A 20,777-nucleotide genomic window follows, 5' to 3' on the forward strand; every position below is an offset into this window, starting at 1 on the left:
TGTCTCCATCAAAAGATGAATGAATTACAGAATTATGGGAAATACACACAATGGAATTCTACTCAGCTATAAAGAAGAACAAAATTGTGTCATTCACTAGAAGATGGAAACACCTGGAGAACATTATGTTAAGTGAGATCAGCCAGGCACAGAAAGAAAAGGGACATACATTTTCTTTAATATGCCCAAATTGGGGAGTATTAGGAATACCAGAGGGACTCCAGACAATGAAGGAGAAGGCTCACCAAGGCTAGAATGGAAGGATAGGAGTGGAAGAAGGCTGAAGTTGATTAATGAAGGAGCTACATCCAAATTTGTGTAAAAATACAAATATAGCATGGTTAACTTGGACACTCATTGTTGGGAGGGGAGGAAGAGAAGTAGGGGAAGGGTACCAAGTATAGTCTGAATGTATGCCATTTTCAATATGTTCCACATAAAAAATAATAATAATAATTTAAAAAAAAAGTCAAGCACCGGGCGTGGTAGCGCATACTTGTAATCCCCACGCTTGGGAGGCAGAGACAGGAGGATCGCGCAGGTTCGAAGCCAGCCTCGCTGGCTTAAGAGACCCTGTTTCCAAATAAAAATATAAAATAGGTCTGGGAGTATAGCCCGAAAGTAGAAGGGTTTCCAGGAACCCCAGTACCACCAAAATAAATTAATAAATAAAATAAAGCCTAATAGCTAGGCATGGTGGTGCAAACCTATAATCACAGTACTTGAAAGGTTTCAGGTCAGACTTAGCAATTTAGCAATACCCTGTTTCAAAATAAAAAATAAAATAGGGCTGGGGGGTATGGCTCAGAGGTAGAATGCCTCTGAGTTCAATCCCCAGCACCACAAAATAAAACAACCCTATAAAAAAACACTGAAAAAATTATTTGAATTTATACAACTCTACCTAAATCATTATCTTTCTCCCTAATCTAAATTGTACACATGCAAGTTGGGCATGGTGGTGCATGCTTGTAATCCCAGTACTGGGAGGCTGAGACAAGAGGACCGTAGGTTCAGGGCCAGGCTCCGCTACTTAGTGAGGCCCTCTGCAATTTAGTGAGATCCTGTTTCAAAAACAAAGAATTAAAAAAACAGGGCTGGGGGCAAGGTAGCTCAGAGGTACAATGCCCCTGAGTTCAATCCCCAGTACTGCAAAATAAATAAATAAACAAATAGACAAATGAATTAATTGTATGCATGCATATACTTCAGTTAAGTGCACAGTTTTATCCAAGATACAAGTTCTTAAAATAAGTTCTTTTTGCCTCAGCCAGCTTTCTAGAATGCCATCAAGCCTGTAAGAACTATCAGTGTTGTTGCAGCTAATAAATCACCAAAAGGCCCACAGAGTTATGGCTCAGGGAATGGTCTATCTTCTGGAAGAGCAACACCAACTTACCAACTGGATAGCTATCATTAACACCGTCTTCAAAGTAAATGTTCGGTCACAGAGGTCAAACAAGTCCTCCAAGCTAGGGCCAAGAAGCTCTAGCACCATGGCATTGTATTTCCCACATGGTCCAAAGTAGTATACCTGTGGAAGACCTTCACCTAAAAGCAGAGAGGAAAAGGGATACAGAGTGAGAGACACAAAAACCAAAGTATTAGTCATGAATAAGATATAAATAAAGTTTGTGAGATTTCCATTTCCTTTCACAGTCGCTACTGGAAAAGTTAAAGTGAGCACAATAGCTTCAATGAAAACTAATAATGGGTGGGAAAGGCTAAATCACTGCACAGTGTGTTCAAATAAGCAGTTATTTAATACCAGAGTGCCAAAGGCACTTCTACTGCTATACAAGATAGAAAATGGTCCCTGATTTATTATTGGATCAGAGCGTAAGCTATTCTTCCCAAAGGATGCCTGGAAGCGCAGTATCATAAAAGGTTCAAAGGCTGGCTCACAGAGCTCGAAGGCCAGGCTAACCCTTGTTGTATTAACTGGTTTCATTAGCACTCCCTATGCTTACTGCCAAAGCCACATGGGCTGTTCGCAAGTGCTGCCCCGTGGAGAACTCAGATTGAAGGGTGAGGTCACAGAGGGCAGAGCCTGGCTCCAGGCCAGAGCAATGGGCTCTCTTCTCATGGGGGTCTTTGTAGTGCTCTGTTTTCTATCAGCTGGAGAAAAGTCAACAGACACTTAGCATTGGGTTGCTGATAATAATTATAAAAGGGAGAGGGAACGAAGGAGAGAAAGAAAAGGGACTAATCAAACAAAAAGGATGGGTTTCCCCAAGATTTAAAATTCATAGTTATAAGCTACCAAAGATAAACTTTCTTACCGAAGTGGCAACTTGGAAATGAATTTTCTCCTTAAAGTATATTAGAAATATGAGGCATTCAGTATGGAATTAACTGGCACCATGATGACAGTGTAGAAAATCACAAAAATGTTTAAAAAATAATCTGCTCTCTTAGAGCAGAAATATTTCCACCTCACACATTTATGTATACCATGACTACAGTTATATATGCTGTCAGTTGCGATTTGCTTCTGCTTCCCAGTTTTGTAGACAACAAAACTCTCCCTTATTTGTATGGATGAAATACAGACAGAGGTAATGTACATTTAATACATTCTTCTCTCCAAGGCAGATCTGGTATATCTGGAGTTAATGTGATTCATTGCCATGATGTATGAACATTAAACTATTTCATAGAGTGCATTAGTCTATTTGTTCCACTTAAATCTAAACATGGGTATTTTCTTTCATTATGTTCATTCCTTATGTCTTATATCATCTAATATATTATACTCTGTTTTTGCTAACTGTTGTGTTTTCATTTTCTCTATGTACAAAAGGAAACAGGATTTAATTTGAAGTGTCTTTTTTCCCCTGTTTTGAAGAAGCAATTTTTCAGTTTATTAAAAATATACAAAATCTAACAGCTGTTTCCAATGAGTCCTGCTGAGAAATTCAATACAAAACATTCTACCATGGAGGTTTATTACTTTTATTTATCAGACACATGGTAGATGGAGTTAGGGGAGGTTTTAAATTTATGTCCTATACAATACATTTTGAGCCACTAAAATTTTATTTTCCTAATAAAATATATTGGTCAAAGTAAGTTGTGGTATAGTCTTTTGGTTGCTTGCCCAATATCCACTCTCCCTTTCTTCCTCTTATTTATTTATTTATTTATTGGGTGGTACTGGGGATGGGACCCAGGGGCATTCTACCTCCGAGTAACACCCCCAGCCCTATTTTTTTTTTTTTTTTTTTTTTTTTTGTGGTACTGGGGTTCCTGGAATCCCTTCTACCTCTGGGCTACACTCCCAGACCTATTTTTTAATATATATTTATTTGGATACAGGGTCTCTTAAGCCAGCATGGCTGGCTTCGAACGTGCGTGATCCTCCTGTCTTCGCCTCCCAAGCACGGGGACTACATGCATGAGCCACCACGCCTGGCCCCAGCCCTATTTTTTATTCTTTATTTTGAGACAGGGTCTCACTGAGTTGCGGAGGGCCTCACTAAGTAGGTGAGGCTGTCCTCGAATCGCAATCCTCTTGTCTCAGCCTCCCAAATGCTGGGATTACAAGCATGTGCCACCACACCTGGCCCCATTCTTCCTCTTTAATAACAGAACTTTTTTTTTCTCTTAGTACTGGGGGTTGAACCCAGGAGCATTCTACCTCCAAGCTACAACCCCACCCCTATTTTTTATTCTTTATTTTGAACAGGGTCTCACGAAGTTGTGGAGGGCCTCACCTAGTAGTTGGGGCTGACTGTGAATTATTGCAAAAAAGCAACTTGTCCAATTATAATTTTCCAGCCTTCCAGATAATAAGAATGTACACTGAGATAAAAGCAGAACTCACTGGGAACGGCTCTAGAAAGGTTCCCTATTTTTTATTCTTTATTTTGAACAGGGTCTCACGAAGTTGTGGAGGGCCTCACCTAGTAGTTGGGGCTGACTGTGAATTATTGCAAAAAAGCAACTTGTCCAATTATAATTTTCCAGCCTTCCAGATAATAAGAATGTACACTGAGATAAAAGCAGAACTCACTGGGAACGGCTCTAGAAAGGTTCTTTTAAGGGAGCTGACTGAAATGAGAGGTATGACCCTTTGAAGGTCCTGAAGCCATTGCACCGTAAGGATATAAAATAGCTCTAAGAACGGAAGAACAAAAATAGAAGAGCCTGAGTCCCTATGTGCCAACCAAGTGACTGTTAGATTTTCCTTCCTTATGGATTTTTCTTTTCTAAAAGAAAAATCAATCTTTACCTTGACTGAGCTACAATTATTTGGACTTTCTTTTAAACAACCAAATTGAAGCTAATTAATAAACATATTTCTTCTTAAACTGGCTGAGTTGCAAATCTGGGCACAATATCTTCTTTCTAAAGTACAAGCTAAAAGTCAAGCCTGCTTAGAAATATAATATTGGCATAATTTCCTAGACTTGCTGCCAGTGATTAAGAATTAATTAAAATGAGACAAATGATCTTCATGTTCTCAACAATCTTTAGTACCAAATCAAGGCATCTCTTGCCAGAAGTTTTTAGATTTACTAAGAATTCACAAAAGCATTTTAGGTAATGTCTATAATTTCAAACCACAATGCATAGAAACTTCAAAAAATGAGAAATTCTTGCTTTCTTCATTATCGTCTCTGTTAAGTACCCTGACACCTCACGAGGTCCTGAAGGACTTTGGGGTGCTCAAGACAACTTCTAGGTACTTAAAACAGTACAGAAAGGGCTCAAAGTCAAAGTCTTAGATCTAGTATTCGCTTCTGCTACCAACTCTGGCGAAGCCCTTGGCCTCTCTCTGTGGGTTAACTTTTTCTTCTATAAAGAAGGATTTAAAGGCTGAGACAGGAGGATCGCGGTTTGCAGACAGCCTCAGCTACTTAGTGAGGCCCTTTGCAACTCAGTGCGATCCTGTTTCAAAATAAGTTATAATAAAAAATAGGGCTGTGTGTGTAGCCCAGGCGTAGAATCCTCCTGGGTTCCAGCCCCAGTACTGCAATAAATGAATGAATGAATAAATAAATAAATAAATGGAGGGATTTTAAATGGGCATGGTGGTACACACCTATAATCCCTGTATTTAGGAGGCTGAGACAGCAGGATTGCTGGTTGGAGCTCAGCCTGAGCAATTTAGCAAGACTCTTATCTCAATCTAGCAAGACTGTTTCAAAAGCAAAAAAATAAAACAGGGCTGGGGATGTAGCTCAAAAGTAGAATGCCTCTGGGTTCAATACCCAGTAAAGCAGACAGACAGACAGACAGACAGACAGACAGACAGACACACACACACACACACACACACACACACACACACACACACACAAGGGGTTTAAATTAGTTCCTTTCTAGCCGGGAGTGGTGTCGCATGCTTGTAATCCCAGCGCTTGGGAGGCTGAGACAAGAGGATCGCAAAGGTTTGAAGCCAGCCTCAGCTACTTAGTGAGGCTTTCAGCAACTTAGTGAGACCCTGTTTCCAAATAAAGTATAAAATAGGTCTGGAAGTATAGCCCAGAGTAGAAAAGCCCCTGGGTTCCACTCCTAGTACCATTTAAAAAAAAAAAAAAAAAAAAGTTCCTTTCTACCTCTGAGCTACATCCCCAGTCCTATTTTTTTATTCTTTATTTTGAAATGGTTTCACTGAGTTGCGAGGACCTCACTAAATTGCTGAGGCTGTCCTCAAAGAGTGATCCTCCTGTCTCAACCTCCTAAATGCTAGAATTACAGGCATGTGCCACCACACCTGGATAGTTTTTTTTTGTTTTGTTTTGTTTTTTTTTTTTTGGGGTGGTACTGGGGTTCCTGAAAACCTTCTACCTCCAGGCTACACTCCCAGGCCTATTTTTATATTTTTTTTAAATTTGGAAACAGGGTCTCTTAAGCCAGCAAGGCTGGCTTCGAACCTGGGTGATCCTCCCGTCTCCACCTCCCACGTGCCCCCACGCCCGGCTGGATAGTTCTCTTTTAAACCCAAACTGTGATTTTTTTTTTTTTTTTTTTTTTTTTTTTGTGGTACTAGGGGTGGAACCCAGAGGCTTTCTATCTCCAGGATATACTCCCAGACTTATTTTATATCTTATTTGGAAACAAGGTCTCACTAAGTTTCTAAGAGCCTCACTAAGTAGCTGAGGCTGGCTTGGAACCTGTGAGATCCTCCTGTCTCAGCCTCCCAAGCGCAGGGATTACAAGTGTGCACCACCATGCCCAGCTCCAAACTGCGCTCTTTTTATTTTTATTTTTTTATTTATTATTATTATTATTTTTTTTTTTTTGGTGGTACTGGGGTTCCTGGAAGCCCTTCTACCTCCGGGCTACACTCCCGGACCTATTTTTGCATTTTTATTTGGAAACAGGGTCTCCTAAGCCAGCGCGCGGGGCTAGCTTCGAACCTGCGCGATCCTCCTGTCTCTGCCTCCCAAGCGCGGGGATTACAAGCGTGCGCCACCACGCCCGGCCAACTGCGCTCTTTTTAAATTCTGACTACGGCTAGGATTTCTTTCTAGCTGCCTTCTAGGTTCCTGTAAAGCCACAAAACTTTGTTGTATGATGTATGCGTGGTACCAATTCAAATGTAAGCTAGTAGTAAAACTCAACTGGAAGTGTGTCTATTATAAACATCTCAAAAAACTTCAAAGAAAAACAGATGGAGTGACTTTACTTCACGCCTACTGAATCAGAATTTCTAGGAGTGGAAGCAAATACACTTTACAAGTTGTATGGAACCTCAGCTGGAAAACTGTATCTAGAGAGTAAAAATAAAGCATATTACTTTGTTTTATGATGAATATATCATGAGGACTCAGAAAAATGAAAATCTCTTTCAGAAGTTCTTTGAGATCAGAACAACTGGACTCAAGACCTTCTGAAGGGGATAATTTTAAGGATATTTAGAAGACTTATCAGTTTAACATTTCTTAGGTATTATAGAAAATGTGCTGCCAAGTATGAAGGTCTCTTTGGGAGATGCAGGTATAATTTATTAGAACTATCTGTACAGAAAAATGACCACACAAGTACTATTTTGTGCCTGGACTTTTACATGACTGCCCATAAAGTAGCCAGTGTTGATAGCAAAAGAAAAAAAAAAAGGTCTATAAAGAAAGTCCATCTCTTTGGTCACATTACCACTCAGGAATGGTTTATCAGTTGGCTGCCATTATATGAAAAAATTCTGTATATTTCACTTGTCTTTTCTACAGCCATCTCTAATACAGCACTTCAGAAAATTTTATTTATGAATATTATGCTGTGGAATTCTTTAATAAGACTGGGAATAAGAACGGAGATTTAAGTGCAACACGGCACTTAGTGCAACACAATACGGCAGACAAGGTACTTTGCATAAATAACTATGAGGTAATAGAAATGGGGTGAGAAAGCTAGGCAAGGTAGATATGTACTGGATTCTTTTGTGTGTGTGGGTCTGGGGGTGGATTCTTTTATCTATAAAGTAACTTTATAATCTCTCATCTGCTCTGAAAATAATGCATTAATGAGGCCTCCCAATTAAAGTGGTCAATTTCATAGAAGCAGTTTAACCACTGGTTAAATATCTTATAAACCAAAATTGCAAGGTTATATACATAAACTACATTATCTTAAATATTTTCCTCTGGAACTATGAAACAGCCTTTCCATCTACCGTATAAACCCCACTGGACATATGGCTCACACATATATTAAGATGCACAGTACAGGAAGTGAGGTATTCAACACCATATGGCTAATTTTGTCTGTCATAAATCTAACTTCCAGTAAACATTCCACATCAAGGATAATGGCTTCTTTATCATTAAAGCTGTTACCTAAAAAGATTCCATAATGCATTATGAGCAGTAACTAAGTAGAGATATTTTTAAATGCACATCAGGCTAAAAACTGAAATAGAACCACCTTGAAGCTTTTGGTAACTTGATCATATTATTGCATAATAATTAGCCTTTCCTCCTTTCTTAAAAATCTAAATTATAACCCAGTGTGGTAGCTCATGCCTGCAATCCCAGCTACTCAGGAGGCAGAGGTAGGAAGATCACAAGTTTGAGGCCAGCCTGGGAAACTTTGCAAGATCCTAAAATACAACAACAGATGCTGAGACATACATCAGTGGTAGAATGCTTATGTAGCCTGCACAATGCCCTGGGTTCAATCACCACTACTGCAAAAATAAAATAAAACTTAAAAGTTAAGTTGCCTAAATGTATAGCAAACTCAGCCAAGTGTGGTGGCGCACACCTGTAATCCCCGCGCTTGGGAGGCAGAGACAGGAGGATCGTGCAGGTTCGAAGCCAGCCGTGCGCACTGGCTTAGGAGACCCTGTTTCCAAATTTAAAAAAAAAAAAAGTAAAAATAGGTCTGGGAGTGTAGCCCGGAGGTAGAAGGGCTTCCAGGAACACCGGTACCACCATAAATAAATAAATAAATAAATAAATAAATAAATAAATAAATAAATAAATAAATAGCAAACTCAACTAAGTTCTATATCTACATTAATATGGACATAAAACAACATCTAAAATAATATCTCAACATAAAAAATAGGTACAAACGGGGTCCAGTGGCACATGCCTATAATCCTAGTACTTGAGACACTGGGGCAGAAGGATCACAGCTTGAGTCTAGCCTCAGAACCTTAGCAAGACTCTCAGTAATTTAGCAAGTCGATTTCAAAATAAAAAATAAAATAAAGCTCAGTGTGGTGGTGCACGCCTATAATCTTAGTACTTAGGGGACTAAGACAGAAGGATCACAGATTTGAGGCCTGCCTCAGCAATTCAGCAAGACTCTTTTTCAAAAAATTGAATAAAAAAAATAGGGAAGGGGTTTTAGCTCAGAGGTTGAATGTCCCTGGGTTCCATCCCCAGTGACGGGGAAAGAAAAAAAATAGGGCTGGGGGTGTAGCTTGGAGGTAGAATGGCCCTGGGTTCAATTCTCAATATCAGAAATAAATAAATAAATAAATAAATAAATAAATAAATAAATAAATGTATGATCCAGGGATGGGGGCACACGCTTGGAGCACTTGGAAGACTGAGACAGGAGGATCAGATCACAGGTTCACAGCCACCCTCACAACTAGTGAGGCCCTATGAAACTTAGTAAGATTCTGTGTAAAAAAAAAAAAAGAAGAAGAAGATAGAGCTAGGGGTACAGCTCAAACGTAGAACACTTCTGAGTTCAATCCTCAATACCAAAAAAAAAAAAACAAAAAAAAAAGTTAAGTATGACTAAGAATTAAAGAGAGAAGATGGCACTAAAACCTTTAGTTCTTTTTTTTTTTTTTTTTTTTTGTGGTACTGGGGTTCCTGGAAACCCTGCTACCTCTGGGCTACCCTGCTACTTCTGGGCTACACTCCCAGACCTATTTTATATTTTTATTTGGAAACAGAATCTCTTAAGCCAGTGCGGCTGGCTTTGAACCTACGCGATCCTCCTGTCTCTGCCTCCCAAGCGTGGGGATTACAAGCGTGCGCCACCACGCCTGGCCAAAACCTTTAGTTCTAAGTGTTCATAAGCAAGTTCCCACTAACAGGCCACAGTGACCTCCTCTAAACCTTTGCCTGCCTAAGCACCATACCAATTTTCTGAAACTAATCACAACTCGCCAGTCTAGTCCACTTACATTTAAGTTATTTGGGTCTATGTATGGAATTTTCCTTTCTCTTCATCAAAAAGTCCTTTACAAATCAGGCATGGTAGCACACACTTGTAATCCCAGCCCTCTTTCAGAATAAAGAATAAAAAATAGGGATGGGGGTATAGCTCAAAGATAGAAAGTCCCTGGGTTCCATCCTCACTACCACAAAAAATAAAAGTCCTTTACAAGAAAATAATATCCAAGTAACAAATTCTGCCTTCACACTGAGCAAAATACCTCTAGCAGTTCTGCACTTTGCAAAAGAGTACACCGAAAAGGTGTTAGTACTTTGTATTACTGTGAGGTATTTTCAGGCCAAACAATTTCTATAATAAACTCAAAACATTTTGTTTGCAATTAAAGAAACTACTGGCCCAAAATGTGTAAAACAGAAGTGTTTTTCTTTGTAGGAGATTCTCTAAAATTTTATATAATTAAAAGCAATTACTCTGTCCTCAAACCTATGATCCTGTCTCAACCTCCCAAGTACTGGGATTACAGGTGTGGGCCACCACACCCAGCTCCCCGGATTTATAGTATACATCATCTTTTGTGAATAATAAATTATCTTATTTGTCTTAAAAAAAAAAAAAGCAATTACTCTATATGCCTTATGTGACTTTAGAGTTGATAAGGTCTTTCTTCCCCCCACCCCTTTTTGGCGCTACTGGGGATGGAATCCAGAGGCATCTACCTCCAAGGCACACCTCCATCAGTATTTTTTATTTGTTTATTTATTGCAGTCCAGGGGATGAAATCCAGGCACATTCTACTTCTACTTCTGAGTTATATCCCCAGCCCTGTTTTGTTTTGTTTTTTTAAACAGGGTCTTACTAAGTTAGTAAGGCCTAAGTAGCTGAGGCTGTGCATGAACCAAGATCTCCCTGCTTCATCCTTCCAAGTACTTACTGGGATTACAAGTATGTGCCACCATACCCAGCTTTCTTTCTTTCTTCTTTCTTTCTTTTTTTTTTTTAATTTTTTGGTGGTACTGGGGGGTGGAACCCAGGGGCTTTCTGTTTCCAGGCTATACTCTCAGACCTATTTTATATTTTTTATTTGGAAACGGGATCTCATTAAGTTGCTAAGAGCCTCACTAAGTAGCTTAGGCTGGCTTCAAACCTGTGCAATCCTCCTGTCTCAGCCTCCCAAGCACGGGGATTACAAGCGGGAGCCACCAAACCCAGCTTGGCTTCCATTTTTTTATCTTTTATTTTGAAACAGAATCTCACTAAGTTGTGGAGTGCCTCACTAAATTACTGAGGCTGGATGTGAACCTATGATTCTCCTGTCTCAGATTCCCAAGCACTGGGATTACAAGTGTGCGCAACCACGCCAGGCCCAATACAAGCATTGAAATGTCCTTTATTTATTTATTTATTTATTTATTTATTTTTATTTATTTATTTATTTATTTTGGTGGTACTGGGGTTCCTGGAAGCCCTTCTACCTCCGGGCTACACTCCCAGACCTATTTTTACATTTTCATTTTGGAAACAGGGTCTCCTAAGCCAGCGCGCGCGGCTGGCTTCGAACCTGCACGATCCTCCTGTCTCCGCCTCCCAAGCGCGGGATTACAAGCGCGTGCCACCACGCCTGGCTTGAAATGTCCTTTATAAAAATGTTTTCTGCGGGGCGTGGTGGCGCGTGCTTGTAATCCCCGCATTTGGGAGGTGGAGACAGGAGGATCGCGCAGGTTCAAAGCCAGCCGAGCTGGCTTAAGAGACCCTGTTTCTAAATAAAAAAGTATAAAATAGGTCTGGGAGTGTAGCCCGGAGGTAGAAGGGCTTCCAGGAACCCAGTACCACAAAAAAAAAAAAAAAAAGTTTTCTGGAAGCCAAGAGTGGTGGCAAGGCTTGTAATCCCTGCGCTTGGGAGGCAGAGACAGGATTGTGGTTTGAAGACAGCCTCAGCTGTCTTAGTGAGGCCCTTTGCAACTCAGTGAGACCCTGTTTAAAAATAAAGAATAAAAAATGGGGCTGGAGGTATAGCTCACAGGTGGAATGCCCCTGGGTTCCATCCCTAGTCTGGAAAAAAAAGAAGGGAAAGAAAGAAAAGTTTTCTGAACAATTTAGGGAGATTTGGAATCAATGAATCTCTCTAACAAATACACCATACTTCTCTTTGTTTGTTGCATAGTACTGTAACCCTGAGCTGCTTTTCCTACACTGATCTCAGGTCCTTGCTGACCGTCTCACCAACTCAGGCAAACTTTTTATGTTTAGATTCTTTTTTTTTTTTTTTTTTTTTGGCGGTACTGGGGTTCCTGGAAGCCCTTCTACCTCCGGGCTACACTCCCAGACCTATTTTTACATTTTTATTTTGGAAACAGGGTCTCCTAAGCCAGCGCGTGCGGCTGGCTTCGAACCTGCGCGATCCTCCTGTCTCTGCCTCCCAAGCGCGGGGATTACAAGCGTGCGCCACCACGCCCTGCGTATTTTTTTAAATTTGAAACAGGATCTCTTAAGCCAGTTAGGCTGGCTTCGGACCAGCGCAATCCTCCTGTCTCCGCCTTCCAAGCGCAGGGATTACAAGCGTGTGCCACCACGCCTGGCTTTATGTTTAGATGCTGCTCCCTAAGAGGAGCAACTGTGATACTGCTGCTGCTCCTCTGCAAAGAGTTTATAAATGCACCGATGTTTTCAAACAACCTGCCTTCATCCTTTACCTACTGGACAAAACTTTTTTTTTTTATATGAAGCTACTGCTGTTGCCCTAATATTTACTTATCTCAAATAAGTTACTTCTGAAAAAACCAGGTCTACTGAAAGGAGTGGAGGATGAAAATGTGGCAGATTCAGCTTTAAACCTCAAGTCATCATTCCAGGTCTTTAAAGAATGAGAGGATGCCAGGCGTGGTGGCACACGCTTGTAATCCACGCGCTTGGGAGGCTGAGATAGGAGAGGTTCGAAGCCAGCCTCAGCAACTCAGTGACACCCCATTTCCAAAAAAGTATAAAATAGGTCTGGTAGTAAGCCCCTGGATTCCATCCCCAGTACCACCAGGAAAAAAAGAAAAAGAAAAAGAGAATGAGAACAGCTCATTTTAATTTTCCTGGCTGTTTTTTTGTTTTGACAATCAGCACTGAACCCAAGGGCATTCTACCTCTGCTCTACACTGCCCCTACACTCGTGTGTGTGTGTGTGTGTGTGTGTGTGTGTGTGTGTTAGCTGTTATTGGGAATTGAACCCAGCAGCATTTTACATATGAGCTCTAGCCCTCTTATTTATTCTTTATTCTGAAACACGGCCTCATTAAGTATCTGAGGGTAGCCTTGAACCTACGATCCTCCTATCTCAGTCTTCCAAATATTGGGATTACAAGCATGTACTGGCTTATTTTAATTTTGAAACAGGGTCTCACAAGCTGGGCATGGTGGCATATGCTTATAATAAGCCCAGTACTTGGGGGGCTGAGACATGAGGATTTCAGGCTTGAGGATAGCCTCAGCAAGTAGTGAGACTCATCAACCTAGTAATACCCTGTTTCAAAAATAAAAATAGCTGGGTGTGGTGGTACGTGCTTGTAATCCCAGTACTTGGGAGGCTGAGACAGGAGGATTGCATGGGTTCCAAGCAAGCCTTAGCTACTTAGTGAGGCTCTCAGCACCCTGTTTCCAAATAAAACTATAAAATAGGTCTGGGAGTGTAGCCTGGAGGTAGACTGCCCCTGGGTTCCACCTCCAGTACCACAAAAAATAATTAAATAAATAAATGCTGATTGTGACAGCGCACGTTTGTAATCCCAGCGCTTGGGAGGCTGAGAAAGAAGGATCACGCAGGTTTGAAGCCAGCCTCAGCTACCTAGTGAGGCTCTCAGCAACTTACTGAGACCCTGCTTCCAAATAAAGTATAAAATAGGTCTGAGAGTATAGCCCAGAGGTAGAAAAGCCCCTGGGTTCCTCCCCCAGTATCCCAAAAATAAATAAATAAATAAAATAAACCAGGTGTGGTGGCACAGGCTTGTAATCCCAGGATTCAGGAAGTTAAGACAGGAGATCTCAGTTTGTGGACAGCCTCGGCTACTTAATGAGGCCATTTGCAACTCAGTGAGACCCTGTTTCAAAATAAAGAATAAAAAATAGGGCTGAGGGTATAGCTTAGAGGTACAATGCTCCTGGGTTCCATCCCCAGTGCGGCAAAAAAATAAAAATAAAATAAGGGCTGAGAGTATAGCTAGGAGGTAGAAAGCCGTTGGGTTCAAAAGAAAGAAAGAAGAAAGAAAGAAAGAAAGAAAGAAAGAAAGAAAGAAAGAAAGAAAGAAAGAAAGGAAGGAGACAGGAAGGAAGGAAAGATAGGAAGGTAGAGAAAAAAGGAAAGAATAAGGGAAGCTTGGAGGTAGAATGCTACTGGGGAAGGAAGGAAGGAAGGAAGGAAGGAAGGAAGGAAGGAAGGAAGGAAGGAAGGAAATGAATAAGCAAATGAATGAATGAAAGAAATAGGGTCTTACTAAGTTACTGACAGCTAAATGCTGAGGCTGGCCTTGAACCTGAGATCTTCCTGTCTCCACCTCCTAAATACTAGAATTACAGGCATGTGCCACCAAGCCTAGCTGACTGCTCCTCTTGAGGCCTAAAGTGGGTTTTTCTCCAAAGATGATTCTTTTTCAAGAGTTTGGTAAGCACAATTCACTGTGAAAGATAACTGTGTTGTTTCCTGTGTTGTTTTCTCAGGCTCCATTTCCTACTTTGAGACTCTCAAGGTGTTGAAATGTCTTAAGAAAAAATGTCTTGATTTTTAGCAAGTGCTACACGATGAGAAAGTAAAGTAGGTCTGTGAGCTTACCACTCTCTTATACAGTCAACCATTTTCTTTGTTCCTTTTTTTTCCCCCCTTGTACTGGAGGCAGTCTACCCCAGACTTTTTTTTTTTTTTTTAAACAAGTTCTATGTTGTTGAGGGTCTTGTTCTGTTGTTGAGGCTGGCCTTGAACCTGTTAACCTTCTGTCTCAGCCTTCCAAGTACTGAGATTACAGGTGGGTGCTCCCATGCCTGGCATTTTCTCTCTTCCTAAAGCCCCATTCTTAGAGATCTGCTCTCTGTTGAGTAAGCAGTGGGGCCTCCATGATTCTCTACCCCTGAATAAACTCTGGGGACAAGGACTGGAAAGCCGACCCAAGCTGGATCAGCCAGTCTTTCTTAGGAATTTGCAACTGGGACAGAAAGGCTCAAGTCAATCTCTGCTAGTGCTTAAATTGGAAGGACAGTAAGGGAAGTTCTTTCCCACCAATGTAGGAAAAGCTGAAAAGGCTGATAATATCCAGAAAGTGAAACAGGTATCCAGAAGCTAAGGCAAGAAATTTTATGGGCCGACAGAGAAGGAAAGAGACAGACAGGAAGAGGTAGAAGGCCAGGAGCACATTCTCTTAATCTCCACAGGTTACCCAAATGCTTTGCTCCAATCTCTACGAGGTCTATGTATTTCCTTTTATTTTTGCATGTTTATAATGGGTATTGAACCCAGGTGCACTGTGTCTCTAACTACACTGCCACACTTATCCCTCCCTCCTTGCACTGGGTATTGAACCCAGGAGCATTCTATCCCTGAGCTACATCCCAGTTCTATTTTATTAGGGTCCTTCTAAGTTGCTGAGGGCCAAGAGGATCTATTTTTTTATTTTGAAACAGAGAGTTTCACTAAGTTGCTGAGGCTGGCCTCAAACTGTGATCTTGCTTTATATTTCCTTCTGTGGTTCTATGACACGTTCCTCAGTCTTCCAGTAAATCTTCCTTTTGAGTCCAAATCAATTTGAATAGATTATATTAATTGTAATCAAAATAGTGCTGCCTAAGACATATATAGCTGCTAATCCCTTCTTTTTTTTTTTTTTTTTTTTTTTTTTGGTGGTACTGGGGATGGAACCCAGAGGCTTTCTACCTCCAGGCTATACTCCCAGACCTATTTTATACTTTATTTGGAGACAGGGTCTCACTAAGTTGCTGAGAGCCTCACTAAGTAGCTGAGGCTGGCTTCGAACCTGCGTGATCCTCCTGTCTCAGCCTCCCAAGCGCGGGGATTACAAGGGGATTACAAGCGTGCGCCACCACGCCCGGCTAATCCCTTCTTTTTAACCAACTTTTCCTAAACACTCCCTAAGTAGAAGGTTCCTCCTGGGAAGGAAGGAGAAAATAAGGTATGATACATGCTCTGCCATTACATAGCTTACCAGGAGAAAACAGAAAGTAAACTCTTAACATAGTTTTAGAAAGAACTTAAGTCAAGTCTTTCCTAGCAATTGGTAAAATAAGGGAAAAGATTCTTATGCCATATGGGATGGCATAAGAATCACTTTTTTTTTTTTTTTTTTGGCGGTATTAGAGATGGAACCAGGGACATTCTACCTCTGAGCTACATCCCCAATTTTATTTTTTATTTGGAATCAGGGTCTCACTAAGTTGACAAAAGTATCACTATTGCTGAGGCTGTCCTTGAACTTGAGATTCTCCTGTCTCAGCTTCTTAAGTACTACAATTACAACTTGGGAAGCTAATACAGGAGGACATCAGATTCAAGGTCACCCTCAGCAAACTAGTAAGAACCTGTTTCAAAAGCAGAAAATAAAAAAGGCTGGGGATGTGGTCAGAGGTAAAAATGCCCCTGGGTTCAATCTCCAATATTAAAAAAAAAAGTCTGGTTCTGATCACAGTAGCAATAGGTTTTTTTTTTTTTTTTTTTTTTTTTTTTGGTGGTACTGGGGTTCCTAGAAGCCCTTCTACCTCTGGGCTACACTCCCAGACCTATTTTTATATTTTTATTTAAAAACAGGGTCTCCTAAGCCAGCGCGCGCGGCTGGCTTCGAACCTGAGCGATCCTCCTGTCTCTGCCTCCCAAGCGCGGGGATTACAAGCGTGCGCCACCACGCCCGGCAGCAATAGGTATTTTTAAAATTCATAACAATCATTTCTCCCAAAGAATTTCATAGGAGAATCAAGATGGCGGCAGCAGCCAGTATTTGGGAGAGGCAGACAGATTCAATCTAATACACCCTGAACTTTTGAGGAAATCTCCCCGGATGTGGATTGTACCTGCCCACACGCTCAGGAACTCTGGACAACATACTATGAGAGAGAGTGGAAAATGGCAGAATTAGAGGCAAGACGGTACCGTGGCGCCCACCACTGCAAGAAAAGTGATTTTTGGAGGGACATCCCTGAAGAGATCAGAAAGTAGACTGCTCCTGCCGCACATGCACATGAATTCTTAACAACATACTCCAGGAGAGACCAAGAAGGCAGCAACAGCGGCAGAGGCCAGTATTCAGTAGAGGCAGACAGATCCAATCAAATCCATCTTGAATTTTTGAAGCAATCTCCCCAAAAGTAGTCTGCTCCTGCCCCACATGCTCAGGAACTCTGGACAACACACTATGTAAGAAAAAGTTTCACAGAGATGGACCAAGATGGTGGCAGCAGTGGCGGCCAGTATTTGGGAGAGGCAGACAGACCCAATCCAATCCACCTTGAATTTTTGAAGAAATCTCCCTGAAAGTAGACTGCTCCTGTTGCACATGCTCAGGAATTCTGAACAACATAGTATGTAAGAAAAATGTCCAGGGCAAATTGAAAGGAGCCCCGCCGGTATGGCTGCCCAGTTCACAGTGCCGAGCGTCCCAGGAGACCTCAGCATTCATGGCCACTGTGCTCCTCTGCGCTGTGCTGGGGGCCAGGGTGTGCTTGGAGCAGCGGATCCTGCTCTCCATGGTGAGGCTGTGGGCCTCTGCTTTCGATGGGGAGATAAAATCCATTGGTGCTAGGGAATCGGGCTCCCAGCTTCTGCAAATGACATGTACTGTTTTTTCCTACTTAAAAATATATATATACGGAAGGAAATATGGTAACCTCTGTAGACGTCCTGCCACATTGATGGGGACCAGAGCATGCCGTGCGGCGAGGCCGAGTCTGGAGCCAGCGAGGCTGGGCCTGGAGCCTGCCACCTGGCAGGCCTGGGATAGGGGTCTGCTCCATAACAAAGGGCCAGCAGGTCCCTGCAACCATATGGCCAGGAAGCACTAGAAGCTGCCCTGCCTCACCTCATCTCTCAGCAGATTCCCAGATCCAAATGACCGCTATTAAAAAAAAAAATGGTTGTGAGTGAATCATCTTGTCAAAGTTACTCACCTTCTGGCTTTCAGGATTTCAGTAAGTGGAAATAAGTGTGGAAATTAAAAGAAGGACTTCCAAGGAAGAAAGAAACTGTAATTGATCGGATGTGGAGAAATAGAAGCTCTAATACATTATTAGTGAGATTGCAAGTTGGTGCAACCTCTTTAGAAAACAGTATGGAAGATCCTCAGAGAAAGGAAAACGAACTTACCATATGATCCAGCAATACCACCTCTGGGTATCTACCAAAAAGAATAAAAACCAAAATACCAAACTAATGCAAGAACAACCATGTTCATAGCTGCACGGTTCACCATTGCCAAACTGTGGAACCAGCCAAGATGTCCTTAAACAGATGAGTGGATTTCAAAACTATGGGATATGTACATAATGGAATTTTGCCCAGCCATAAGGGAGAACAAAATTATGGCATTTACAGTGAAATGTCACAAAAAATAAGAAATCAGATGCTTTTCCTAATGTGCGAACACTAGGGAGAAATGGGTAACAGGAGAAACTCTAGATGAAGAAGGGACCCTATAGAGGAGCAATTAAGGTGACTATCTGAGGGGATGGGAGGGGGAAGAGGGAAACTCTTTAAAGCACAAGATGTACTTAAACACATCAAAGTCAATGGGAAGCCAAGCATGGGTAGGAAGGAGGAGGAGGGAAAGGGCTAGAGATTGGGTAGGGGCTGATTGGATGATATACGCATATATATCTCCACAAGTTTTTTTTATCCCATTAAGATGTATAACTACAGTGCACCAATAAAATTTTATTAAAAGAATTTCATACATTTATTTTATACACATTGATTAGTTAATTGAATGAACATGTCAGATGGGCTTTAAAGAAAAAGAAAACAACCTTGTCCAGATACTTATTATTTTACAAATCAATGGCCAGTGAATAATGACAGAAAAAGCACTAATGCATAAAACACTAATCACATTGTTTGGGTCCATGTATGACTCTGACACAAAGGGTTGTTTACAACGCTGCTTTATAAGCTTAGTTCTGAAGAGTGTGGCATATGTGCAGTGGATGCTCAAACTTAACTATGAGTCACGTTTGTAGCTGGGAACTTACTTTGGAAAAACAGGGAGAAAAATAATTATGCTTCTGAGCTGGGAATGAGCCCTAACGTTCATGCTTATATTTACAACACACAGTGAAATCTTGTCTCCTTTCTTGTCAACTGATCTACTTTTGTTTGTTTGCAGAAATGGGGATGGAACCCAGGGGCATTTTACCTCCAAGCTACACCCAGCCGTACTTTTTCATTTTTTATTTTGAAACAGGGTCTCACTGATTGCAAAGGGCCTCACTAAGTAGCAGAGACTGTCTGCAAACCATGATCCTCCTGTCTCAGCCTCCCGAATGCTGATTACAAGCGTGCACCACCATCCCCGGCTTCAACTGAACTACTTTTAAAATACTTCCCTTTTTTGGTCATCTTCAATGAGTATTTTTATTAACAGCTTGGTAACAATCTAAAAATGCTAGCTTACTAAATCTTCCTCACTTCTTACTGCCACTGAACTACTCAATTTGTTTTATTTTAGGCATGGTACTGGGAATGAAATCCAGAGGCATTCTACCTCTGAGCTACACCCCCCGCCCTATTTTATTTTTTTATTCAGAAACAGTGTCTAAGTTGCCAGATGAAGTGGTAATGCTGTAATCCTAGTATTTAGGAAGCTAAAACGGCAATCATAGGCTCAAGGACATCCTCAGCACTTTAGCAAGACTCTTACCAACTTAGCAAGATCCTGTTTCAAAATAAAAAATAAAAGGGGCTGGTATATAAATCAGAGGTAGGATGCTTCTGGGCTCAATCTCCAGTATGTACATACATACATACATACATACATACATACATACAATTACATTTGAGAGGTTTGGGTACTCAAAATTAATTAAATACTACAAGATGCCAAAAGCCTCAATAACTAGCAGCCTATAAAATAAAGACTTAAAGATTTTAGCTGAGTACAACTCCATAAATACATTCAAGGTCAACTATGTGAAATAGCTATAATAAGCTAAAGTAGGATGGCAACACACTACCTACCTCAGTGTCCAGAGTTGTTTGTGCTGCTTTATGAGGCTAACTTAGGAGGAGCACCACAAAACTACAGGTATTTGTATGTGTACGTGCCCATGTCTGCTAGTATAGCAACAATAATGAAGCCCTTATAAACCATGCTATGCAAAAAGACTGAACAAACTGAAGGCACTGGCCTAAAAGAAGACTTACAGGTGGATGGTAAGTGATGACAGCTGTGATGAATGCATCTGAGCTGGTAAAAGAAGGCCCAACTGAGCCGGACGTGGTGGCACACACTTGTAGTCCCAACATTTGGGAGGCTGAGACAGGAGGATCGTGGTTCGCGGACAGCCTCAGCTCCTACTTAGTGAGGCCCTTTGCCATCAGTGAGATCCTGTTTCAAAATAAAGGATAAAAAAAATAGGGCTGGGGGTGTAGCTCAGAGGTAGAATGCCCCTGGGTTCTATCACCAGTACCACGCAAAAAAAAAAAAAAAAAAAGGCCCAACTATGTGTCATGCAAATATATAGATATTATTTTGGATCAATATGAAAAACTTTAATACCTTGTGCTTTCCAACACAGAATTACCTTGAAGAGTAGTAAGTTGTATGATTAAAAGCAGTTAAGCAGAGATGGATGACCATTTATTAAGAAAATGCTAAGGTGAGACTGTCAGCAATGTAGGGAGACCTTGTTTCAAAACAAAAGATTTAAAGAAAAAAAAAAGGGCTGGCAGTGTAGCTTAAAGGTAGCATGGACCTGAGTTCGATTCCAAGTATATTAAGAAAAAAATCTTAGAAGCAGTTCTTACACTGAGGGGAAACTGAAAACAGATCTCCAAAACTCTTCCTATCTTAGAAAAATTTGTGGCTTGCCAGGCATAGTTACGTACACTTGTAATCTTAGTATTTGGGAGGCTGAGAAAGGAGGAACACGGGTCAAAGCCAGCTTCAGTAACTTAGTGAGGCTCTCAAAAACTTAGAGAGACCCTGTGTCTACATGAAAAA

General features: G+C 41.1%; 1 protein-coding gene across 4 annotated transcripts in view; it reads right to left on the reverse strand.

Annotated features, from left to right (window-relative positions):
* Positions 1 to 20,777, reverse strand: part of CSNK1G1 (casein kinase 1 gamma 1) — a gene marked incomplete at both ends in the record, with an annotated part of 111,848 nt that overhangs the window by 59,060 nt on the left and 32,011 nt on the right. For all 4 annotated transcript variants that reach the window (XM_080693194.1, XM_080693192.1, XM_080693195.1 and 1 more), the window contains one exon: positions 1,400 to 1,551. In XM_080693194.1, coding sequence (XP_080549320.1) covers positions 1,400 to 1,551 — 152 coding nt within the window. The remainder of the gene's footprint in view (positions 1 to 1,399; positions 1,552 to 20,777) is intronic.

The sequence above is a fragment of the Muscardinus avellanarius genome (genome assembly GCF_963383645.1).
Source record: "Muscardinus avellanarius genome assembly, chromosome: 3".
Taxonomy (NCBI): Eukaryota; Metazoa; Chordata; class Mammalia; order Rodentia; family Gliridae; genus Muscardinus; species Muscardinus avellanarius.